Here is a 26,894-nt window from a genome sequence, read left to right as displayed (position 1 = left end):
TCTCCTCAGAAAAAAAGGCTGCACATACCTTTAATGCTGCTTGTAGCATGAAACCGGTCTCCCCACTGAAGATGTCTCATGGTTACCTTCAGAAGTCTTGTGGGAACCAGCGTGGATCTTAGGCAGAAATCTTCTTCCATATCCCCCTGAGGAAAATGGTACGCACCGGTACCATTTAAAATAAAAAACTTCTTGATTGTAGAAACTAAAACTAACACCTCACTTTACCATGTCTTCCTAGTATAACAAAGGGAAAGAGAATAACTAAGGGTGGAGGGGAAGGGGCTATATATACAGCTCTGCTGTGGTGCTCTTTGCCACTTCCTGTTAGCAGGAGGTTAATATCCCACAAGTAAGGATGAAATCCGTGGATTTGTCATATTTTTTTAAAGAAATGCAAACTTGTTAAAAACAAAGGTTCTTTAAAAAGCAAAGTCCTTGCAAAATAAAAAGGCAAGAAATGTATGTCACTCTGCGGTCCCAGCGGCTATCAACAGGCAACACTTTTAGACCTCCTTCCTAGAAAGATATCAGAAGGGTCCGGTGCGACTTGATTTCAATATGCCTGCCCCTCCTTGTGACTTTGCCTTTGTGAGTGCTGGAGTATAGTAGCTCAAAATCATGCGAGTAGTTTTCCTATTGTGCTTAAAGAGGATATTTTCATATGAGGTTTAACACTATGAAAGTTTCTCTCCATTTTCTTTGAGGTACAAAGATTACTTTTTGAAGAAAAGTCTGTTGGGTGTGAGAATCTGCTAAAAATAAAGATGGAGCTAGTGCTAGGATATCGTCCAGGTAAGGAAACAAAGCTAATGCCTGACCATTGATGACAAACAAAAGAGCCCCCAGAACCTTTGTGAAGATCCTTGAAGCTGTAGCCAGACCAAACTGTAGAGCAACAAACGGAAAATGCTTGTCTAGAAAAGCAAACCTCAAACAGAAAGTGATCTTTGTGAATCGGAATATGGAGGTAAGCATCCTTAAAATCTATTGTGGACATAACTGCCCTTGCTGAATGAAAGGCAGAATAGACTGAATAGTCTCAATTTTGGAAGTTGGAATGCTGATAAACTTTAGATTTAAAACTGTTTTGAACGCTATCTCCTTCTTGGCAACAATAAATAGATTTGAATAAAATAATTTTCACTGTTCCAACAGAGGAACAATAACTATCACAACCATGGATTCCATATCCAGGACTGATTGATTGAAGAGAAGCCTGGGCTTTTAAAGGATTCTTTGGAACATTTGACAAAATAAAACTTCCTCTGGGAACTCTTACCCTAAAAACCTATCCGATAACCGTCTGATATACTATTCAGAAATCATTCCACCTGAGACAATCTACCCCATACAAGAGAATCTGGATTGGGGGCCGCACCTTCATGCAGATTAGGGAGCAGGAGTAGACTTTTTTGTCCTACTTAGGCCTATACCTATTAGAGCTTGGTTTCTAACCAAGGAACCTTGCTTAGCAGAAGAGGAATTTTTACTCCTTACTATGAGCGAAAGGAACGAAGATTATTAGAAGCCTTAAATGTACCCCTAGATTTCTTATCTTGGGGAAGAAAAGCTCCCTTACCATCAGTTCGGGTGGAAGTAATGGAATTTAGATGAGCCCCAAACCAGCAATAGCATTAGCCGGGTTTGAAAAAATAACCTGCCTGCAAATACACTCTTCTATGAAATTATTCAATTCTCCTATCCAAAGGGTCTTTAAAAAAAGTACTATCCTCCAGAGTGATAGTAGTATGTTTAGGCAAAGTAGAAATGGCCCAATCCAACCTTCGGAACAGCTTCCCAAAGCTCAATATTAGAAGCTGGAAGATGACATTTTAAACCTTGCAGAAGGATTATATGAATGACCAAGTTTAGAAATATATAAATTTACTAAAGGATTCACCTGAATCCAGTGGCTGTGATTAATAAGGATCTAAATGACTGGTAGACCCATCTCCAGAAACATCCTTAATTTCCAACATAAGCAAAACCTCCTTTAATAAATAATGTGGTCAATCTAAATATATGTAAAATGTTTTATTTTGTACACTTAGATATTTGTCTCTGTAATTTTCAGCTTTTTTGATATTTCAGATACAAAATCTCACACACCTGCTACCCACTATTAGTGCTATTGTCTAATGCTTACATAGCTTTTCTACAGAGGATATGTTAATCACATTTTCATATTTCCAGTGTAAATGGTGGTTTCTACAGGCAAAAGTAAGTTATTTCAAATAACAAAATAAAGGCAATGGTATAATTTTTAAACAATTGAATACAATCCAGCAAGTAAAATGGACCATTGGGAACACAATAAAAAGGAGAGAAAAATAGAACAACAATGCCCCTTAAATACATTGACTTTTACTTTTTTTTATTTGATTATCCAGAGCAGTTCTGTGTGTGTTTCTTCTAACCTTTTTTGAAGGTACAAATACCTTTACACATGATTATTTTGTAGTTGCAGTGTTGTCCCTAGCAAATTTTGCCAGCCGGGCGGCATTATGACGTAGCCAGGTAAGGGCATATTTTATTTATTTATTCATATAGATTAGATATAGAAAAATAGATAAAAGTTTGCTTTGAGAATACAGTTTAACCCCTTTCAGTAATTGTATTTCAGAGAAAAACTTGCCTTAAATACAGATTTTTTTGCATTTTTGCCATCACTCCATTTGAACAGAAATAGAGCCTTGTTTTTTTTTATATACCTAGCAACCTCTCACCTTCTAGGGAACAATGCCAGGGAATTTGTCGTGCCCTGGCTCTCAGATTAAAAAAAAAATCTTGGTTTTAGGGGAATAATAGGGGGATTTAGAACAAATATTTCTGCTGTAATATTCATATTTTTAAAGGCTCCGTGGGAGTTGCAGCTGAGAAGAGAGGGTCTGCAAGTCTCCTCTAATATTCAGTAGAGCAATCTGAGGTGGAACCGCCCCAAGAAAGGAACAATGCGCAAATATCCTGACAATATTCTGCAACCCAGGAAACAAGATGTTGCTACTTTGTTACTAAAATCTAGGAAGTGAAGTGTTTAGCTAGTGAAAACATCTGCAGTACGGTACTTTACAGGGCAGAAAGACCTACTTTTACAAAATGCTGTGAGCTCCACTCAAATTCCGCTAGTAACCATTAGTCGGGCAGTTAGCAAAATCTGCCGGGAGGTGTGTCCAAGTATTTGACACTGGGGTGTATTAGTAAAACAATATGAAAACACAAAATCAAACCTGTCATACATTTGCATATTTTATGTGTGTAAAATGTCAAACTGATTAAATTACAAGTAAAGCTATGGTGACCATAAAAAAAAAAAAAAAAAAAAAAAGGAGAAAAAGAAAACACAAGAAATGCACTGTTAAATTGCTGAATGTTTATTCGGCTAACATTACAATCTAATGAGTTAGACTTTCAAAACTGTGTTTGGGAAAACAATCAAGTACTTAAGTCAGTCTTTAAATTGAACATTCCAGACCTATTTTTATGCAAAAGAGTTTTATCTAAACATGACCAGCAATGATGTAACTGCAAGAACTAAGGTATTTCTCATTAAACTAAATTTAAATAGCACTTTCAAAATACTGCTTGGAAATTATTACATCTTCTATTTTAAGCCTTTTGAATTCTACTGCAGATTTCAAAACCTAAAATTAACAGACCCATCATGAAACAAGCTATAGCAGGGGATCATCCATTACTATATTCCCCTACAATCCACCCCAACATGATAAATGAACAACAGCTGCCTGCACGCAACCTCCACTGCAAGCTAAGTTACACACAGGTAAAATGTCTTCAGCTAATTGACTGAACACGTTCAAAATCTCAAGGGTAAGTTTACAAGCAAATCACAAATAACACAACAGTGTCAAATTCATTTTTTTAATAATTAAATAGCTTATCTGAGTATTTATCATTTTTGCAACAAGGTTAGAATTGCAGATAGGCCTTGAAAAACTTCAGAGAGCCATGTTTATTAAAATGACAAAATTACTGCCATTCACATTAGGACATGAAAAATGTTAATGGAAACACGTGCAAGAAACATATCTGTTGGATTATTAAAGAAATGGTGACAGAACTTTTAAGCATAACAATTAAAAGGTTCCTTCAGTAATTGCCGACATGCAGTTAGTTTTCCCCCCACTCCTTTATATGTTGAAACAAAACACTAAAAATTGTCAGGTGTACATCATTTCTGCCATGTGGGACATCTTCTTTGGAATATATAAATAATATTCCATGTATCCTGCAAGGTCTTCTATAGTAACATCATCAACTGATGCTCTAGCTTGTTCTGAGCAGGACCGTGGAGATCCAGATGTGTTGGTCCCTGCAGGTTGAGTTCTATTCTGTAGAGACTGTGAATATTCATCTTTCACTGACTTCTCACATTCTGTAATCATGTCCCGCAAGCCAGAAAAGGAGTACACTTCCATATTTTGCCAGTGCTTGCATTCTTTACTTTTGCAATTACATTTTGCAGCTGTGTGAAGTTGAGATACTGCCTGGAAATCTGTGGGATGACTGGCCTTCTGAGCTGCAACAGAGATCTCTGAAGTTAGTGAATGTTCTTTAATGTTTTCCGAAGAAGTTTCTAAAGAAGAAACTTCAGAATGATCAAGGCAAAAACTTCTGTATCCACCGATACTAAGTGCAGTGGTAGGTGAATTACTTTTCCCAAACTCTATTGCAACTGAACTGCCTGTAGCAACTCCATCCTGTGAATCACATAAGCTTTTGTGTTTAAGTTGTGGGCCACAGGGTGAGGTCTTTGTACTGCAGTGTGTAAACTTAGGAGGATGAAGGACAGGCGATTTGGAACGTCTTCTACGTGGTGTTCTTGTTGTACCTCTTGTAGTTTTTCTTGATGACCTAGGAAACAAAAAAACAAAAGTCAAAATATTATAACCAAAAGCAGACAATTTAAATGTCCATGAGTGTTTACATATTGAACATTCTTATAAAAAGGACAGGACAACACTAACGTGGCCCGCTGTCAAATATGCTATTATACAGATAGCCCACCTTTTACAACAATTCATAACAGCACTCACATCATAAACCAAACCTAAAAGTGGGACATAAAAAAAAATTGCACTTTATGCGATCTGCCTCCAAAAGAATAAATTACCAGCAATAATATATATTTTTTCCCATAGACACTACAAATTTCTATTCTTACATATGGGAAATACATCGCCTGGCCACCAGGAGGAGGCAAAGACACCCCCAAACAGAGCATTTAACTATTCCTCCTACTTCCCCTACACTCCCAGTAGTTCAATCTGAGGATAAGGAAAAGTAGAGAGATAAAAAGGGGTAAAGTGGTGTAAAACATAATTTATGCTTACCTGATAAATTCCTTTCTTCTGTAGTGTGATCAGTCCACGGGTCATCATTACTTGTGGGATATTAACTGCTCCCCTACAGGAAGTGCAAGAGGATTCACCCAGCAGAGTTGCTATATAGCTCCTCCCCTCTACGTCACCTCCAGTCATTCGACCAAGGACCAACGAGAAAGGAGAAGCCAAGGGTGTAGTGGTGACTGGAGTATAATTTAAAAAATATTTACCTGCCTTAAAAAACAGGGCGGGCCGTGGACTGATCACACTACAGAAGAAAGGAATTTATCAGGTAAGCATAAATTATGTTTTCTTCTGTTAAGTGTGATCAGTCCACGGGTCATCATTACTTGTGGGATACCAATACCAAAGCAAAAGTACATGGATGACGGGAGGGATAGGCAGGCTCTTTATACAGAAGGAACCACTGCCTGAAGAACCTTTCTCCCAAAAATAGCCTCCGAGGAAGCAAAAGTGTCAAATTTGTAAAATTTGGAAAAAGTATGAAGCGAAGACCAAGTTGCAGCCTTGCAAATCTGTTCAACAGAGGCCTCATTCTTAAATGCCCAAGTGGAAGCCACAGCTCTAGTGGAATGAGCTGTAATTCTTTCAGGAGGCTGCTGTCCAGCAGTCTCATAAGCTAAACGAATTATGCTACGAAGCCAAAAAGAGAGAGAGGTAGCAGAAGCTTTTTGACCTCTCCTCTGACCAGAGTAAACGACAAACAGGGAAGACGTTTGTCGAAAATCTTTAGTTGCCTGTAAATAAAATTTAAGGGCACGAACTACATCCAGATTGTGCAAAAGACGTTCCTTCCTCGAAGAAGGATTTGGGCACAAGGATGGAACAACAATCTCCTGATTGATATTCCTGTTAGTGACTACCTTAGGTAAGAACCCAGGCTTAGTACGCAGAACTACCTTATCCGAGTGAAAAATCAAATAAGGAGACTCACAATGTAAGGCTGATAACTCAGAGACTCTTCGAGCCGAGGAAATAGCCATTAAAAATAGAACTTTCCAAGATAACAACTTTATATCAATGGAATGAAGGGGTTCAAACGGAACACCCTGTAAAACGTTAAGAACAAGGTTTAAACTCCATGGTGGAGCCACAGCTTTAAACACAGGTTTAATCCTGGCCAAAGCCTGACAAAAAGCCTGAACGTCTGGAACTTCTGACAGACGCTTGTGTAACAGAATGGACAGAGCTGAGATCTGTCCCTTTAAGGAACTAGCGGATAACCCCTTTTCTAAACCTTCTTGTAGAAAAGACAATATCCTAGGAATCCTAACCTTACTCCAAGAGTAACCTTTGGATTCGCACCAATATAGGTATTTACGCCATATTTTATGGTAAATCTTTCTGGTAACAGGCTTCCTAGCCTGTATTAAGGTATCAATAACTGACTCAGAAAAACCACGCTTTGATAAGATCAAGCGTTCAATTTCCAAGCAGTCAGCTTCAGAGAAGTTAGATTTTGATGTTTGAAAGGACCCTGAATCAGAAGGTCCTGTTTCAGAGGTAACGACCAAGGTGGACAGAATGACATGTCCACCAGATCTGTATACCAAGTCCTGCGTGGCCATGCAGGCGCTATTAGAATCACTGATGCTTTCTCCTGTTTGATTCTGGCAATCAATCGAGGAAGCATCGGGAAAGGTGGAAACACATAAGCCATCCTGAAGGTCCATGGTGCTGTCAAGGCATCTATCAGGACCGCTCCCGGATCCCTGGATCTGGACCCGTAGCGCGGAAGCTTGGCGTTCTGTCGAGACGCCATGAGATCTATCTCTGGTTTGCCCCAACGTTGAAGTATTTGGGCAAAGACCTCTGGATGAAATTCCCACTCCCCCGGATGAAAAGTCTGACGACTTAAGAAATCCGCCTCCCAGTTCTCCACTCCCAGGATGTGGATTGCAGACAGGTGGCAAGAGTGAGACTCTGCCCAGCGAATTATCTTCGATACTTCCATCATTGCTAGGGAGCTTCTTGTCCCTCCCTGATGGTTGATATAAGCTACAGTCGTGATGTTGTCCGACTGGAACCTGATGAACCCCCGAGTTGCTAACTGGGGCCAAGCCAGAAGAGCATTGAGGACTGCTCTCAATTCCAGAATGTTTATTGGAAGAAGACTCTCCTCCTGATTCCATAGTCCCTGAGCCTTCAGAGAATTCCAGACAGCGCTCCAACCTAGTAGGCTGGCGTCTGTTGTTACAATTGACCAGTCTGGCCTGCTGAATGGCATTCCCCTGGACAGATGTGGCCGATAAAGCCACCATAGAAGAGAATTTCTGGTCTCTTGAATGGAATGAAGGACACGGCATGCATTTTGAAGTTTTGTTAACCTGTCCTCTGTCAGGTAAATCTTCATTTCTACAGAATCTATCAGAGTCCCCAGGAAGGGAACTCTTGTGAGTGGAAAGAGAGAACTTTTCTCTTCGTTCACTTTCCATCCATGCGACCTTAGAAATGCCAGTACTATCTCTGTATGAGATTTGGCAGTTTGAAAGCTTGAAGCTTGTATCAGTATGTCGTCTAAGTACGGAGCTACTGAAATTCCTCGCGGTCTTAGTACCGCCAGAAGAGTGCCCAGAACCTTTGTGAAGATTCTTGGAGCCGTAGCCAGTCCGAATGGAAGAGCTACAAACTGGTAATGCCTGTCTAAAAAGGCAAACCTTAGATACCGGTAATGACTTCTGTGAATCGGTATGTGAAGGTAAGCATCCTTTAAATCCACTGTGGTCAAGTACTGACCCTCTTGGATCATGGGCAAAATTGTTCGAATAGTTTCCATCTTGAACGATGGAACTCTTAGGAATTAGTTTAGGATCTTTAAATCCAAGATTGGCCTGAAGGTTCCCTCTTTTTTGGGAACTACAAACAGATTTGAGTAAAACCCTTGTCCTTGTTTCAACCGCGGAACTGGATGGATCACTCCCATTAACAAAAGATCTTGTACGCAGCGTAGAAACGCTTCCTTCTTTGTTAGGTTTGTTGACAACCTTGACAGATGAAATCTCCCTCTTGGGGGAGAGGATTTGAAGTCCAGAAGGTATCCCTGAGATATGATCTCTAACGCCCAGGGATCCTGAACATCTCTTGCCCAAGCCTGGGCGAAGAGGGAAAGTCTGCCCCCCACTAGATCCGGTCCCGGATCGGGGGCCCTCAATTCATGCTGTCTTAGGGGCAGCAGCAGGTTTTCTGGCCTGTTTGCCCCTGTTCCAGGACTGGTTAGGTTTCCAGCCTTGTCTGTAGCGAGCAACAGCTCCTTCCTGTTTTGGTGCAGAGGAAGTTGATGCTGCTCCTGCTTTGAAATTACGAAAGGAACGAAAATTTGACTGTCTAGCCTTGGCTTTGGCCTTGTCCTGAGGCAGGGCATGACCTTTACCTCCTGTAATGTCATCAATAATCTCTTTCAAGCCGGGCCCGAATAAGGTCTGCCCTTTGAAAGGAATATTAAGCAATTTAGATTTAGACATAACATCAGCTGACCAGGATTTTAGCCACAGAGCTCTGCGTGCCTGAATGGCGAATCCTGAATTTTTAGCCGCAAGTTTAGTTAAATGTACTACGGCATCTGAAATAAATGAATTAGCTAACTTAAGGAATTTAAGTTTGTGTGTGATGTCATCTAGTGTGGATGATTGAAGTGTCTCTTCCAGAGACTCAAACCAAAATGCTGCTGCAGCCGTGACAGGCGCAATACATGCAAGAGGTTGCAATATAAACCCTTGTTGAACAAACATTTTCTTAAGGTAACCCTCTAATTTTTTATCCATTGGATCTGAAAAAGCACAGCTATCCTCCACTGGGATAGTGGTACGCTTAGCTAAAGTAGAAACTGCTCCCTCCACCTTAGGGACCATTTGCCATAAGTCCCGTGTGGCGGCGTCTATTGGAAACATTTTTCTGAATATAGGAGGGGGTGAGAAAGGCACACCGGGTCTATCCCACTCCTTAGTAACAATGTCAGTAAGTCTCTTAGGTATAGGAAAAACGTCAGTACTCGTCGGTACCGCAAAATATTTATCCAACCTACACATTTTTTCTGGGATTGCAACTGTGTTACAATCATTCAGAGCCGCTAATACCTCCCCTAGTAACACACGGAGGTTCTCAAGCTTAAATTTAAAATTTGAAATGTCTGAGTCCAGTTTATTTGGATCAGAACCGTCACCCACAGAATGAAGCTCTCCGTCTTCACGTTCTGCAAACTGTGACGCAGTATCAGACATGGCCCTTGCATTATCAGCGCACTCTGTTCTCATCCCAGAGTGATCACGTTTACCTCTTAGTTCTGGTAGTTTAGCCAAAACTTCAGTCATAACAGTAGCCATATCTTGTAATGTGATTTGTAATGGCCGCCCAGATGCACTCGGCGCTACAATATCACGCACCTCCTGAGCGGGAGATGCAGGTACTGACACGTGAGGCGAGTTAGTCGGCATAACTCTCCCCTCGTTGTTTGGTGAAATATGTTCAATTTGTACAGATTGACTATTTTTTAAAGTAGCATCAATACATTTAGTACATAAATTTCTATTGGGCTCCACTTTGGCATTAACACATATAGCACAGAGATATTCCTCTGAATCAGACATGTTTAACACACTAGCAAATAAACAGCAACTTGGAAATACTTTTCAAAGTAATTTACAAATAATATGAAAACGAACTGTGCCTTTAAGAAGCACAGAAAATATTATAACAGATAAAATAATTAAGTTATAGCATCAATCTTTGTCAGAATATACAGTTTTAGCAAAGGATTGTTCCCCTCAGCAAATGATAACTAACCCAGGCAGCAGAAAAAAAATACACAAATAAACGTTTTTTATATCACAGTCAATACAATCAGCACAGCTCTGCTGTAAAGATTACTTCCCTCAAAAAAGACTCTTGAGATCCCTGAACTCTGTAGAGATGAACCGGATCATGCAGGAAGAAAATGAACCTCTGACTGAGTTTTTCTGATGCATAGTAAAAGCGCCAAAAATGGCCCCTCCCCCACACACATAACAGTGAGAGGGATCAGTGAACTGCTCTAATTTAAATCAAAACTATTGCCAAGTGGAAAAAAAGTGCCCAAAACATTTTTTCACTCAGTACCTCAGAGAAAAAAACGTTTTTACATGCCAGCAAAAAAACGTTTTACCTCAATAATTAATTGTCATTTAAAACCTATTGCAAGTCCCTGCAAAATAGGTTAAGTCTATGTATACAGTTTAAAAGCCAGAGAAGTACCATTTCCCAGAAAACTGAAGTGTAAAATATACATACATGACAGCCTGATATCAGCTACATCTACTGCATTCAAGGCTGAGTTTACATTATAACGGTATGGCAGGATTTTCTCATCAATTCCATGTCAGAAAATAATAAACTGCTACATACCTCTTTGCAGATTAATCTGCCTGCTGTCCCCTGATCTGAAGTTTACCTCTCCTCAGATGGCCGAGAAACAGCAATATGATCTTAACTACTCCGGCTAAAATCATAGAAAAACTCAGGTAGATTCTTCTTCAAATTCTACCAGAGAAGGAATAACACACTCCGGTGCTATTATAAAATAACAAACTTTTGATTGAAGATATAAAAACTAAATATATCACCATAGTCCTCTCACACATCCTATCTAGTCGTTGGGTGCAAGAGAATGACTGGGGGTGACGTAGAGGGGAGGAGCTATATATAGCAACTCTGCTGGGTGAATCCTCTTGCACTTCCTGTAGGGGAGCAGTTAATATCCCACAAGTAATGATGACCCGTGGACTGATAACACTTAACAGAAGAAAGAGTGGGTTTGTGTACTCCTTAACAAGAAAGAAAATTTCTCAGGTAAGAATTATATTTTCTTTCCAATGGTAGTGAGAGTCCACAAATTCATATTTTTACAAATGGGAAATACCCAAGCTGTGGAGTCCACAAATAATTTAGGGTGGAATTAAAGGTTAGACAGTCACTAGTTGCTAGGCACCACCACTTGAAGAACCTTTCTTCCAAAAGAAGCCATAGTCGAGACAAAAACATCAAACTGATAAAACTTGTAGCAACCTTGCATATCTGCTCAACTGAAGCCTCATTCTTGAAGGCCCAAGATCTAGACACCGCACGTGTAGAATGGGCAGTAATACAAGCCGGAGGCTGCTGACCCAACTCTAAGTAAGCCATACCAATAGGACATCACAGCCTGAAAGACAAAGAAACAGCAGTGGCCTTTTGACCCTTGTGCTTGCCAAAAAAAACAGATATGATGATTGATGAAATTCATTGGTAGCATTAAGATAAACTTTAATTCTCTAAATACATCCAGATTTTGTAATAACCTCTCCTTGTTGGATTAGGATAAAGAGTAAACCACCTTAGGTAAGAAAACTGTTTTTGTCCGAAGCACAGCCTTATCCAAATGGAACACCAGGTAAGGGAGATGACACTTACCTGGTAAGATAATTCCGAAACTCTTTGTGCAGAAGATATCGCAAGTAAAAACAACACCTTCCAAGTTAACAACTTATCAATAGATTGCATAAGTTCAAACTGAGCCTGTTGCAAAACTTTAAGAACAAGTTTAAGGCTCCAAGAGGAGCAATAGGTTTTAAAAATTGTCTAATTCTAGCAATAGCTTGAACAAACTATTTAACAATAGGCAAATGTGCCAACTTTCTATGCATCAAAACGAAAAGAGCAGATATCTGGCTGGCCCTTAAAAGAACTAGCCAAAATACCTTTTCCCAATATCTCCTGTAGAAACGGAAACTCTGTCAGGAAAACCCACGTTTCGCGCACCAAGACAAATACACTTTCCATACCTTATGTTATATACGCCTGGTGACAGGCTTACGTGCCTGAATCAGGGCATCAATCACAGAATCAGAGAATCCTCTCTGAACAAAAAAAAAGTTGTTCAATCTCCATGCAGATAAATGAAGAGACCTTGAACTAGAAGGTCCGGTGGTCTCTGAGGAAGACGCTATGGAGGAGCAGCCGACATTCTAATGAGGTCTGCGTACCAAGTCCTGGATAGAATAGAAACGGATGGAATACAACTGGGGCCACGCGATACCAGGGCATTGAAAATGGCCCTCAATTCCAAGATGTTTATGGGAGATGCTTCCCCTGCTAACACCACTATGTGAGCTCTATACAGCTCCCCAACCTGACAGACTTGCATCTTTGGTTATAATCTCCCAGGATGGGTGCATTTATCTCATATACTGAAGAATGGGTTATGAAGACATCCACCAGGAGAGAGAACTCCTGGTGACCAGATCTAAATTGTCTAAGCATGCATAACTGTAGAGGTCCCAAATGAAAAGGTATTGCATTTGAGGCCGCTACCATAAGACCTACTACCTCCATACATTGTGCTACAGAAGGGTGAAGAGTAGACTGAAGCATGCAGCAGGCTGCCTGAAGCTTTTCCTTGCGTTGATGCATGAACATCAAATCTATAATGGAGGCCTAGAAAACTCACTCTCGTACGAGGAACAAGATAGCTCTTTTCTAGATTTACCTTCCAATCATGAGTCTGAAGATACCAAAGTAACTTCTCTGTGTGTACGGTCGCTAATTGTAAAGATGAAGGTTGAACCGATATGTCGTCTAAGTATAGAGCCATCGCAATGCCCTGTAGACGGACTACTGCAAGGAAAGCCCCCAGAACCTTCGTGAAGACTTTGGGAGCCGTGTCCAAACCAAAAAGGTAGGGCCGTGAATTGGTAATGCTTGTCCAGGAAGGCAAATCTTAGATACTGATTTCGATGTATCTGGGAGGTATGCATCCTTCAGGTCCATCATAAAATGTCCGTGTAGAACAAGAGAAAGAATGGATCAGATGTCTAAAATGGGTAGAAAAGTTCCTCTTTTTTTTTTTAAACAATAAAAAGAAACTTTATGCTTACCTGATAAATTTATTTCTTTTTTGACACGACGAGTCCACGGATCATCTTAATTACTAATGGGATATTCACCTCCTGGTCAGCAGGAGGCGGCAAAGAGCACCACAGCAAAGCTGTTAAATATCTCCTCCCTTCCCTCCCACTTCAGTCATTCGACCGAAGTTAAGAAATAAAAGGAAAAACCAAGGTGCAGAGGTGTCTGAAGTTTATAAAAACCAACAACCTGTCTTACAAAAAACAGGGCGGGCCGTGGACTTGCGTCAAAAAAAAAAAAAAAAAAAAAAAAGGATCAGGTAAGCATAACATTTTCTTTTCTTTTTTAAGATACGATGAGTCCACGGATCATCTTAATTACTAATGAGATTCAATACCCAAGCTAGAGTACACAGAGGATACGGGAGGGACAAGACAGGGAACCTAAACGGAAGGCACCACTGCTTGAAGAACCTTTCTCCAAAAAAACAGCTGAGGCAAAAGAGTCAAATATGTAGAACTTTGAAAAAGTGTGGAGAGGACCAAGTTGCAGCCTTGCAAATCTGTTCCACAGGAGCTTCATTTTTGAAATGCCCATGAGGAAGCAACAGCCCTCGTGGAATGAGCCGTGACCCTCTTGGGAGGCTGCTGTTCAGTGGTCCCATATGCAAAACATATGAAACTCTTCTTAGACAAAAAGAAAGAAGTAGCCGTAGCCTTCTGTCCCTTACGTCTTCCTGATACAACCACAAACAAAGAAGGAGACTGACAAAAGTCCTTAGCCGCCTGCAGGTAAAACTTTAAAGCACGGACCACTTCCAAATTGTGCAGAAGTTGTTCCTTCTGAGAAGGGCTAGAACACAAAGAAGGAACCACCATCTCCTAATTAATGTACCGTTCAGAAACAAATCCTAATTTAGAACGTAAAACTACCTTATATAATGGAAAATATAAAGAGACTAACTGCAATGCCGAGAGCTCTAACACTCTGCGAGCAGGAAACATTGCAACAAGAAATAAAACCTTCCCAGATTGGGAAAGCAAAGGCTCAAACTGATCCCCTCAAAGAACTCTTAGAACCAAAATAAGACTCCGTGGAGGAGTAACAGGCTTGAACCCAGGCCTGATCCTGACCAAGGCCTGACAAAAGGCATGTACATCTGGGACATCTGAAAAGAGACAGTGACCTGAGCGCTAGTACTTCTCCTAAAACTCGCTTACATAAAGTCCCCTAGCTGACTATCAAAAGAAAAGCAGTATAAATTGGGGTGTGTAAGAGAGCGCTAAAAAGCTGAATAGGTTAGGACCACAGTATTATAATTACAGAATCATTTAAGCATAAAAATCAGCCTTAAAAATTAAGCATAAAAAACTACTGTCTTACAATCGTCTAAAAAGCCCATGGATCCATGTGAGAATTTATAACCGGTTAAAACATATCAGTTTACAATAAAAAATGTTATGCTTAATTAAATGATTCTGTAATTATAATACTGTGGTCCTAACCTAGTCAGCTTTTTTGCGTTCTTACACACCCCAATTTACATCTGGGACATCTGCCAGACGCTTGTATAATAAAATAGATAAGGCAGAAATTCAAACCTTTAGAGTGCTTGACGATAGGTCTTTTTCCAATCCACTTGGATAAAAGACGATATCCTATGAATCCTGATTCTACTTACAGGAATAACCCCTGGATTCACACCATTATAAATATTGTGCCATGTCTTATGAGAAAAATCTTCCTAGACACAGGCTTACAAGTCAGATTCATGGTCTCACTGACCGATTCCTAATCCACGCTTGGATAAAATAAAACTTCCATCCCCCAGTAGTCAGAGAACTACTTTCGGATACAGAAGAGTCCTTGAAGTAAAAGGTCCTTCCTTCACAGGACTCCCAGGAGGAAGAGGACACATCCCCCAGGACTGTATACCAATCCTGCGGGACACGCTGGTGAAGAAAGAATCACCAAGGCCTCCTTCTGCTGAGTTCGTGCTACAGGAGAGAAAAAAAACAAACTGAGGAATTAAGTATGTAAGACTGAAATTCCAAGTTAACGTATTAAGAAGCCATGAAATTCAATTTTAACTGACCCCATTGAGATCTGACTGGAACCCTCCCGGCTGGACTCCTTTTGTAAAACGTCTGCCTACTTACGGAGACCTCCACTCAGAAGTCCTTTCTGGAATGCAGGTCGCCAACGGACAGACATTGTGGGTCTTGGCCCACTGAACGATCTTGACTGCCTCTGTCATGGCAGAGAAGCTTAGAGTCCTTGACGGCTAATGTAAGATCTAACTTAAACCTGAGAAACCAGGCCGAAGCCGACTGAGGCCAGGCGACGATTGACACTTTTAAAAACAGTTATGGGAGGAACAGGCTCCACCCGAGTCCATGTTCCCTGTTCTTAAAGGACCCCAAAGGGTCCCCAGCCCAAAAGGCTGGCATCGGTTGTCACACTCACTAAGAGTTCAGTGTTTACATATATATGTATGTATTGGGTACTTGTAAAGCACAGCTAATTACCCGTTAGGATCTCAAGGCACCGCTCATTTTATTGACCTCAGAAGGATGAAAGGCTGAGTGAACCTCGCCGGAGATCGAACATGCAACCCCTGGGTTGCTACAGAGCTCAGCCGCAGTGCCTTAACATGGCAAGCTATCTGTCCGGCTATTCCAGAAGAACAGCGATATCAGGTTCCCTGGAAGCAAGGATCTGTTGAGAACTAAGATGGAAACTGGTAACTGGAGGATGTCCATTGTCGTTACCATCAGCTCAAATACCTCCATACACTGAGTCACTGATGTGCTAGGTAAGAACTCCTGACTACCGTCAGCGTCATTGATGAGGAGACTAATCATAATATAGCTCTCCAAGAAAAACTACCCTTGTAGATGGAATATCGTCCAGAAAGGGTATCTCTGCAATGCTCCGCAATCAGAGCACCAGCAGCAGTGACCTTGAAAAATCCAAGAACTGAAACCAGGCCGGAAGAATCACAAGCTGGAATGTTTGTCTAGAAGATCGTCCTTATGTATAGGAAGATGCAAGTATGCCTCCTTCCAATCTCCCGTGGACATAATTGACCCTTGTGGGCAAAGGAAAAATGGAATAGTATCCATCTTGAAATACGGTACACTGCGAACCCTGAGTGGATTATAAAATAGGTCTGAAGGTTCCCTCCTTCTTAGGAACCCGACGAAAAGATTGGAGTAACATCCCAGACCTCATTCCTGACCAGGAACTATCACTCCCAGGTCGGAGAAGATCTGTACACAGCGTAAAAGCGCCTCTATATTTAGTCTGGTCTGCCGATAATCTTGAAAGCAGACACCTGCCCCTGGGAGGAAAGTCTTGAATTCAAACTTGTATCCCTGAGACACAACGTACACCAACCAAGGACCATGAGATCACAAAGCCAAACCTGATCGAAAGAAGGAAAACACCTGCCCTCTTTGATTCAACGACAGGCTTCTTGGAATGACTTTCCGTATTCTAAGACTGATGGTCTATGAAGGCTTAGACTGCTCCTGCTTGAGAGAAGGGAAAGGATTTCCCTAGAAAACTCGAAAGGACCTATAATTCTCTGACGTCCTTTCACTTATTTCTCTTATCCGGTAGATGAAATATCCACAGACCAAGATTCTAACCATACTGCTCTGCGGCCAATATGGAAAAGCCTGAATAATAGCCCTCAGCTAATAAAACTCTGAATTAAAGGAGTTTACTGACTTAAGAGCAACTATTCTATCCCTACGAAAGGGATGTCTGTTCAATAGAAAAAGTTTAGACCGCCGCACTGGCGACAGTAGTCATTCCAACGGCAGGTTGTCAGTGTGAACCCTCTAACTTCTAATCATAGGGTCCTTATCCTGCAAAATTCCAAAAGGAACTACTATCCTCTATGGGAATAGTATCTCCCTTCTGCAAGGGCTTCTTGATAGAGTCTGCTAAGAAGCATCCTTTTAAATACAGGAAAAAGAGAAAAAGGAATACCCTATTTCTCCTATTCCTGAGCAAATATCTGTATAACCCTATCTGGTACAAGAAATACTTCCACCATGAAGGGCCCATTTAGTATAATTTATTGGAATATCTAGGATAGACAACTCTGTAGGGTAGCTAAAAACCTCCACAAGTTATAATTGTAGATATTTAAGCAAAAAGGAAGGAAGACAACCTCAGTATCAGATAAAAAGGTACAACCCCATATGAGTTTTTTTAGAGTTCCCTCTCAGATACTACCTAAGTATCCTCCTCTTCCAAGAGACAGGACAGATACATTCAGAATATTGAATGAGTATATGTCCCTAATTTTCTCTACAGTGTGGAAAAAACAGACAATGCATGAAATGAAGGTAGCTCCAGGTGGAGTAGAAGCGCAGGGCACTGCATGTGGGCTATAAATCTTTTGGGACACATTAGAAGAAAAATTGTGGCATACCTTGACCATTGGCAATAAACTCATAAACAGTAGGCGCTTAAAAAGGAATAGGTTCAGAAAAATCTATTTTTATAAGTACATTGGCATCAAAATATAAAACCAAGAGACACCTGACAGAATCTTTTGTTCCCTCCATGAGTTAAACAAAGAAACATGTTAAATTTTGTAACAAAAATCAACCCATAAGACGTTACTGTCTCTTTAAATTTTAAAATGAAACTTTATATCTTTGTGAGCAGCAGAAAAATAAAATCAGCATGCAAATATAGTAGAACTTATGTCTTTGAGCCATCTAGAAGATCCAAAACTTTATACATCGTAACTGGAATAAAGAAAAATGATTGGCTTCATTTTTATTCATAAAGGATCCGGAATGCATCTGTGGCGCTATCCGGTCCCACATATGTGAGATTAACTACTGTGCTTGTATCCGAAATTGGAAACGAAATAGGTAGTGCGCAGTCCAAAACGGCGCCAAGCATAGCCTTGCCCCTTGTAAGCGTGATAACAACCACTCTGTCAGTCGCCACTAGCAATGTATTAGACAGCAGCGTGTGCTCTCAAATCGGCACTAAAGAAGCTCCGCCCATCGTGGGCGTTACAATTATCAATCTCCCGTTCGTCATTATCATAGTATATGAAAATAGTGACCAGGAGTAACTAAGCCCCTTGTTCAAAATTGAGGGAACAAACTAAATTTATGCTTACCTGATAAATTTCTTTCTTTTGCGATGCACAGAGTCCACGGTTTCATCCTTACTTGTGGGATATTATCCTTCCTAACAGGAAGCGGCAAAGAGAGCACCCACAGCAGAGCCGTCTATATAGCTCCCCCCTTAACTCCACTCCCCAGTCATTCGACCGAAGGCTTATGAAGAAAAATGAGAAACTATAAGGTGCAGAGGTGACAGATAGTATTTTTTTTTTATTGAAAACTTCAGTCTTGAATAGACAGGGCGGGCTGTGGACTCGGTACATCGCAAAAGAAAGAAATTTATCATCAGGTAAGCATAAATTTTGTTTTCTTTTGCAAGTCCACGGTTTCATCCTTACTTGTGGGATACCAATACCAAAGCTTTAGGACACGGATGAAGGGAGGGACAAGACAGGAACCTAAACAGAAGGCACCACTGCTTGCAGAAAAATAGCCTCCGAAGAAGAAAAAGTATCAAATTTGTAAAATTTGGAAAAGGTATGAAGCGAAGACCAAGTCGCAGCCTTACAAATTTGTTCAACAGAAGCATAATTTTTAAAAGCCCATGTGGAAGCCACCGCTCTAGTAGAGTGAGCTGTAATTCTTTAAGGAGGCTGCTGTCCAGCAGTCTCATAAGCCAAACGGATGATGCTTTTCACCCAAAAGGAATGAGAGGTAGCCGTAGCCTTTTGACCTCTACGCTTTCCAGAATAGACAACAAACAAAGAAGATGTTTGACGAAAATCTTTGGTTGCCTGCAAATAAAACTTCAAAGCACGAACCACGTCCAAGTTGTGCAACAGACGTTCCTTCTTAGGAGGATTAGGACACAGAGAAGGAACAACAATTTCCTGATTGATATTCCTGTTAGTAACAACCTTAGGGAGGAACCCAGGTTTGGTACGCAAAACCACCTTCAGCATGGAAAACAAGAGAAGGCGAGTCACATTTTAATGCAGATAGTTCAGAAACTCTTCGAGCTGAAGAGATAGCAACTAGAAACAGAACTTTCCAAGATAGAAGCTTAATAACTATGGAATGCATGGGTTCAAACGGAATCCCCTGAAGAACTTTAAGAACTAAATTTAGATTCCATGGCGGAGCAACAGGTTTAAACACAGGCTTGATTCTAACTAAAGCCTGACAGAAAGCTCGAACGTCTGGGACATCTGCCAGACGCTTGTGCAATAGAATAGACAAAGCAGATATCTGTCCTTTTAAGGAACTAGCTGACAATCCCTTCTCCAATCCCTCTTGGAGAAAGGACAAAATCCTAGGAATCCTGATCTTACTCCATGAGTAACCTTTGGATTCACACCAAAAAAGATATTTACGCCATATCTTAAGATAGATTTTCCAGGTGACAGGCTATCAAGCCTGAATCAAGGTATCTATGACCGACTCAGAGAAACCCCGCTTTGATAAAATCAAGCGTTTAATCTCCAAGCAGTCAGTTGCAGAGAAATTAGATTTGGATGCTTGAACGGACCTTGAATCAAAAGAGTCCATGGTGGCAGAGATAACATGTCCACCAGGTCTGCATACCAAGTCCTGCGTGGCCACGCAGGTGCTATCAAAATCACCGAAGCTCTCTCCTGTTTGATTCTGGCAATCAGACGCGGAAGGAGAGGGAATGGTGGAAACACATAAGCCAGGTTGAACGACCAGGGTACCGCTAGAGCATCTATCAGTACTGCCTGAGGATCCCTTGACCTGGACCTGTAATAAGGAAGTTTGGCGTTCTGACGAGACGCTGTCAGATCCAATTCTGGTGTGCCCCATAGCTGAACCAGTTGAGCAAACGTCTCCGGATGGAGTTCCCACTCCCCCGGATGAAAAGTCTGACGACTTAGAAAATCCGCCTCCCAGTTCTCTACCGCTGAGATATAGATTGCGGATAGATGGCAAGAGTGAGTCTCTGCTTATCGGATTATTCTGGAAACATCTATCATCGCTAAGCAACTCCTTGTTCCCCCCTGATGATTGATATAAGCCACAGTCGTGATGTTGTCCGACTGAAATCTGATGAATCTGGCCGAAGCCAGCTGAGGCCACGCCTGAAGAGCATTGAATATCGCTCTTAATTCTAGAATATTTAAATCGGTAGGAGGGCCTCCTCCTGAGTCCACAAACCCTGTGCTTTCAGGGAATTCCAGACTGCACCCCAGCCCAGTAGGCTGGCGTCCGTCATCACTATAACCCACGCTGGCCTGCGGAAACACATTCACTGGGACAGGTGATCCTGTGACAACAACCAAAGAAGAGAATCTCTGGTCTCCTGATCCAGATTTATCTGAGGAGATAAATCTGCATAATTCCCATTCCACTGTCTGAGCATGCATAGTTGCAGTGGTCTGAGATGTAAGCGAGCAAACATAACTATGTCCATTGCCGCTACCATTAGTCCGATTACCTCCATACACTGAGCCACTGACGGCCGAGGAATAGAATGAAGAGCTCGGCAGGTGGCTAAAATCTTTGATTTCCTGACCTCCGTCAGAAATATTTTCATGTCCACCGAGTCTATCAGAGTCCCTAGGAATGAAACTCTTGTGAGAAGGGAAAAAATTCGATGCTTGAATTAGGATGTCGTCTAGATAAGGCACCACTTTTATGCCCTGCGGCCTTAGGACTGCCAGAAGGGACCCTAGCACCTTTGTGAAAATTCTGGGAGCCGTGGCCAACCCGAAGGAAAGAGCCACAAACTGGAAATGCTTGTCCAGAAAGGCAAACCTGAGGAACTGGTGATCTTTGTGGATAGGAATGTGTAGATACGTCCACGGTGGTCATATATTGACCCTCCTGGATCATTGGTAAAATAGTCCGAATGGTCTCCATCTTGAAGGATGGGACTCTGAGGAATTGGTTTAGGATCTTGAGATCTAGGATTGGTCTGAAGGTTCCCTCTTTTTTGGGAACCACAAACAGATTGGAGTAGAACCCCTGCCCCTGTTCTTGTTTTTGAAACTGGGCAGATCACTCCCATGGTAAATAGGTCTTCTACACAGCGTAAGAACGCCTCTTTTTTTGTCTGGTTTACAGACAATTGAGAAAGATGAAATCTCCCCCCTGGAGGAAAATCTTTGAAATCTAGAAGATACCCCTGGGTTACGATTTCTAAAGACCAGGAGTCCTGAACATCTCTTGCCCAAGCCTAAGCAAAGGGAGAAAGTCTGCCCCTTACTAGATCTGCTCCCGTATCGGGGGCTACCCCTTCATGCTGTCTTGGTGGCAGCAGCAGGCTTCTTGGCCTGTTTACCTTTGTTCCAAGCCTGGTTAGGTCTCCAGACTGACTTGGATTGAGCAAAGTTCCCCTCTTGCCTTGCAGCAGGGGAAGAGGAAGCGGGACTACCTTTGAAGTTACAAAAGGAACGAAAATGATTTTGTTTGGTCCTCATCTTATTTGACTTATCCTGAGGGAGGGCATGACCCTTCCCTCCAGTGATATCTGAAATGATCTCTTTCAGTTCAGGCCCAAATAGGGTCTTACCCTTGAAAGGGATGGTGAAAAGCTTAGATTTTGATGACACGTCAGCCGACCAGGACTTAAGCCATAACGCTATACGCGCTAAAATGGCAAAACCTGAATTCTTTGCCGCTAATCTAGACAGATGAAAAGTGGCATCTTTAATGAAAGAATTAGCTAGCTTAAGAGCCCTAATTCTATCCAGAATATCATCTAATGGTGTCTCCCCCTGAAGAGCCTCTTCCAGAGCCTCGAACCAAAAGGCAGCTGCAGTGGTTACAGGAACAATGCACACTATAGGCTGGAGAAGAAAACCCTGATGAACAAAAATTTTCTTTAGGAGATCCTCTAATTTTTTTATCCATAGGATCTTTGAAAGCACAACTGTCCTCAATAGGTATAGTTGTATGCTTAGCTAGAGTAGAAATAGCTCCCTCCACCTTAGGGACCGTTTGCCATGAGCCCCGCGTGGTGTCGGATATGGGAAACATCTTCTTAAAAATAGGAGGGGGAGCGAACGGAATACCTGGTCTATCCGAAATCCTCTTAGGGACCGGAAAAACATCAGTGTAGACAGGAACCTCTAAATATTTGTCCATTTTACACAATTTCTCTGGAACTACAATAGGGTCACAATCATCCAGAGTCGCTAAAACCTTCCTGAGCAATAAGCGGAGGTGTTATAGCTTAAATTTAAAGGCCGTCATATCTGAATCTGTCTGAGGAAACATCTTTCCTGAATCAGAAATCTCTCCCTCAGACAGCAAATACCTCACCCCTACCTCTGAACATTGTGAGGGTACATTGGATACGGCTTCTAAAGCGTCAGAAGGCTCAGCATTTGTTCTTAACGCAGAGCTACTGCGCTTCCCTTGCAACCCAGGCAGTTTAGATAAAACCTCTGTGAGGGTAGAATTCATAACTGTGGCCATATCTTGCAAGGTGAAAGAATTAGACGCACTAGAGGTGCTTGGCATCACTTGTGCGGGCGTTACTGGTTGTAACACTTGGGGAGAACTAGATGGCATAACCTGATTTCCTTCTGTCTGAGAATCATCCAGTGCCAAACTCTTATAAGTCAAAATATGCTGTTTGCAATTTATAGACCTATCAGTACATGTGGGACACATTCTAAGAGGGGGTTCCACAATGGCTTCTAAACATATTGAGCAAGGAGTTTCCTCAATGTCAGACATGTTGAACAGGCTAGTAATGAGACAAGCAAGCTTGGAAAACACTTTATTCAGTTAAGCTTTAGTAAGATTGCACCACAAGCAAATGAAACATTTAACCCCTAAATATGGAAACCGGATTGACAAAGTGCCAAAAACCGGAAAAAACCCTGTCAGCACCTTGCCACAGCTCTGCTGTGGCGCCTACCTTCCCTTAGGGATTGGAAATGTGGGGATAAAGCTTTGTTTTGGCACAAAAAGTTCACCAGGACCCTCCGGTGTTGAAGCTTGCTGCTTGTCAAGAGAAAACTGCGCAACTGAGGCGCGAAATTAGTCCCTGCCCATCTCACTCGATGTTTCTAAGGCCTCCAAAAAACACACCAAGCGTTTTTACAAGTCATGTGGGTTCTAAAACCCCAAAAAGCCAAGTGTACCCTCAATACAGTGGTCCCTCAAAAGTTTATTAACAGAACTCAAAGTACACACAAATGTTTGTTATATATCATTCAAACTGAGTGTCAACCATAAGTTTAGCCCTTTATGCAAGCTTAGTAATGCCACTATAAGTCAAGGATTACTGCTTACCCTTACCCTCATGGGGATACTGTCAGCCTTTCTGAAATATCACAGTCTCTCCAGAAAAAATGACTGAACATACCTCATTGCTGTATAGCATGAAACCGTTCCTCACACTGAAGTTTCCTGTACTCTTCAGCCTCTGTGGGAACAGCATAGGATCTTAGTTACAAATGCTAAGATCATCATCCTCTAGGCAGAAATCTTCATCCATCTCCTGCCTGAGAGTAAATAGTACACATCGGTACGATTTAAAAATAACAAACTCTTACTTGAAGAAAATAAAAACTAACAGTTTATCACCTCTTTCACTTTACCCTTACTGCTTAGAGCCGGCAAAGAGAATGACTGGGGGGTGGAGTTAAGGGGGGAGCTATATAAACAGCTCTGCTGTGGGTGCTCTTTGCCACTTCCTGTTAGGAAGGATAATATCCCACAAGTAAGGATGAAACCGTGGACTCGGTACATCTTGCAAAAGAAAAGGAAATTTATGCTTACCTGATAAATGTATTTCTTTTTCGATACGATGAGTCCATGGATTTCATCCTTACTTGTGGGATTACACTTCCTGGTCAGCAGGAGGAGGCAAAGAGCACCACAGCAGTGCTGTATAAATAGCATCTCCCTTCCCTCCTAAACCAGTCATTCGACCGAAGTTAGGAAGAGAAAGGAAAAACCAAGGTGCAGAGGTGTCTGAAGTTTAACAAAAAAATATAATAACCTGTCTCAAAACAGGGTGGGCCGTGGACTCATCTTATCAAAAAAAAAAAAAAAAAATGTATCAGGTAAGCATAAAATTTCCTTTTTCATCCTTACTTGTGGGATACAATACCAAAGCTACAGTACACGGATGAAATGGGAGGGACAAGACAGGGAACCTAAACGGAAGGCACCGCTGCTTGAAAAACTCTCTTCCCAAAAACAGCCTCAGTTGAGGAAAAAGTATTAAAGTTGTAAAATATGGAAAAAAATGTGAAGAGACGAACAAGTCGCAGCCTTGCAAATCTGTTCAACAGAAAACATCAACTTTGAATGTCCATGAGGAAGCCAAGCCCTAGTGGAATGAGCCGTAATCCATTTAGGAGGCTGCTGTCCAGCAGTCTCATATGCAAAGCCAAAAAGAAAGAGGTAGCCGTAGCTTTCTGACCCCTATGTGTCCCAGAAAAAAAACAGCAAATAATGAAAATGAATGTCGAAAAACCTTAGTCGCCTATAAGTAGAACTTCAAAGCACGGACCACGTCCAAATTATGTAATAGACGCTCCTTCATAGGAGTAGGGCACAAGAAAGAAGCAACAATTTCCTAATTAATTTACTCCACAGAAATAACCTTAGGAAGAAAACCAAGTATAGGTCATAACATCACCTTATCCAAAGAAAAATAAGGCAAGGCAAATTTATATGGAAAAGCCGAAAACCCAAACACTCATCGAGAAGAAGAAATAACAAAAAATAAAACTTTCCAAGATAACAACAATATCAATGGAATGCGTAGGTTCAACACAGGCCGGACTCTGATCAGAGCCTGAAAAAATGGAACAAACATCTGGGACATCTGCCAAATGCTGTTGTACCAAAGTAGATAAAACAGAGATCTGACCCTATAGGGAACTCTCTGAAAAAACCTTTAAGAAAAAACAAAATCCTGGGGATCCTTTCCTTCCTCCATGAGGAATCCTGGATCCCCACCAATAAATACCTTTATGCCCCATCTTATGGGAAATCATTCTAATGACAGGCTTACATGCCTAAATTAAGGTAACTATGACTAAATTTAAGACACCTCGCTTGAAAAGGATCAAGCGTCCAATCTCCAAGCAAATATCCACAGAGAAACTAGACTTGGGGAAAGAAGGGACCCTGAAGAAAGGCCCCTCCGCAACAGTAGTATCCAAGAATGTAGAGATGTCATATTCACCAGATCGGTACACCAAATCCTGCGAGACCACGCAGATGCGAGGAGAAGCACTGATGACTCCTCCTATTTGATTGGAGAAAGCACTCAGCAAAGAAGCGCAAACGGGGAAAGTAGACATGCTAGACCGAAAAACTAAAGAACTGCCAAGGCAGTTAACAGCTCAGACTAGTGGCCCCGAACCTAGACCTGTATCTCAAAAGCCAGGCAGTCTGACAAGATGCCATGAGATCCAACTCCAGCCGACCCCAGTAGAAAATCAGGATGGAGAAAACTTCCGTAAGGAGTTCCCACTCACCCGGATGAAATTCTGATCATTCAGAAAATCCGCTTCCCAAAAATCCACCCAAGGGATAAAGAACACTGACAGATAGCGAGAAGAAACTGGGCCAAAACCAACGGAGGCCAGACCAGAAGAGCCTCGAAGCTCGCTTTCAGTTGCAGGAAGTCTATAAAAAGAACAGACTCCACCTGAGTCCATACTCTGCAAAATCACGTTCTCTGAGATAGGGGAACCTGAGAAGACAAGTTTACATAATCTCCGATCCATTGTCCAAGGATGCTAAACTGCATAGGACTGAGTGGAACTTAACCAATGAAAATTTAAGTGACACAAGGCGCTGCACAGATTGACCTTATAAGGATAAAAGGTTGAGTGGACCTCACCAGGGAATGAACCCTCAGATTGTTACAGAGCTCAGCCACAGTACCTTACCATGCTGAGCCAACTGTCCAGCTAATGTCCGTTGTCAACACCACCAGAACGAATACCTCTACACACTGGGACACCGAAAGCTGAGAGGTGGACTGAGGGACCAGACCAGAATTACCTTGATTTCCTGACCCCAGTCAGAAAAATCCTCCGTGATATGGAATACAGCATGATTCCCAAGAAATTAACCCTTGTGCTCTGGACCAAGGAACACTTTCCTCCAACCGTGAGCTCACGGGAAGTAGAACACCATGCTCGTGTAATTCTTGCTTGCTGTAAAAATGACCCCTGAACTAGTGATATTTAGCCAGATAGGGCGAAAATGCCAAGTCACGTAACTGAAACACCGCTAACAGCGATCCCCGAGTTTCCGAAAAAACTTGGAACCAAGGCAAGCCCGAAAAGGAAGGACCACGAACAGAAAGGGTTTACCCAAAAAAAGGTAAACCCCAGAACTTGACGAGTCTCATGAAAGGCACATGAGAGCACCCTTTCACAGTTGATATAATTCGACCCTCCAAGACCAAGGCAAAAATGGAACAAATTAATAGTTTCCATCGTGAAGGACAACACTCTTCTTACAAAATGGTCTGAAAAAACATTTATGCTTACCTGATAAATTTGTTTCTCTTGTAGTGTATCCAGTCCACGGATCATGCATTACTTGTGGGATATATTCCCTTCACAACAGG

General features: G+C 41.7%; 1 protein-coding gene across 1 annotated transcript in view; it reads right to left on the bottom strand.

The window, feature by feature from the left end:
- Positions 1–3,358: 3,358 nt before the first annotated feature.
- OSER1 (oxidative stress responsive serine rich 1) overlaps positions 3,359–26,894 on the bottom strand; it is a 122,411-nt gene continuing 98,875 nt past the window's right edge. Inside the window, exon 4 of the mRNA XM_053689800.1 lies at positions 3,359–4,875. Within this exon, the coding sequence (XP_053545775.1) occupies positions 4,182–4,875 (694 nt within the window). The 3' untranslated portion in view covers positions 3,359–4,181. The remainder of the gene's footprint in view (positions 4,876–26,894) is intronic.

Source organism: Bombina bombina, chromosome 1 (genome assembly GCF_027579735.1).
Source record: "Bombina bombina isolate aBomBom1 chromosome 1, aBomBom1.pri, whole genome shotgun sequence".
Lineage (NCBI taxonomy): Eukaryota > Metazoa > Chordata > Amphibia > Anura > Bombinatoridae > Bombina > Bombina bombina.
The sequence above is the reverse complement of the archived record's forward strand: the minus strand, read 5'-3'. Positions and strand labels throughout refer to the sequence as shown.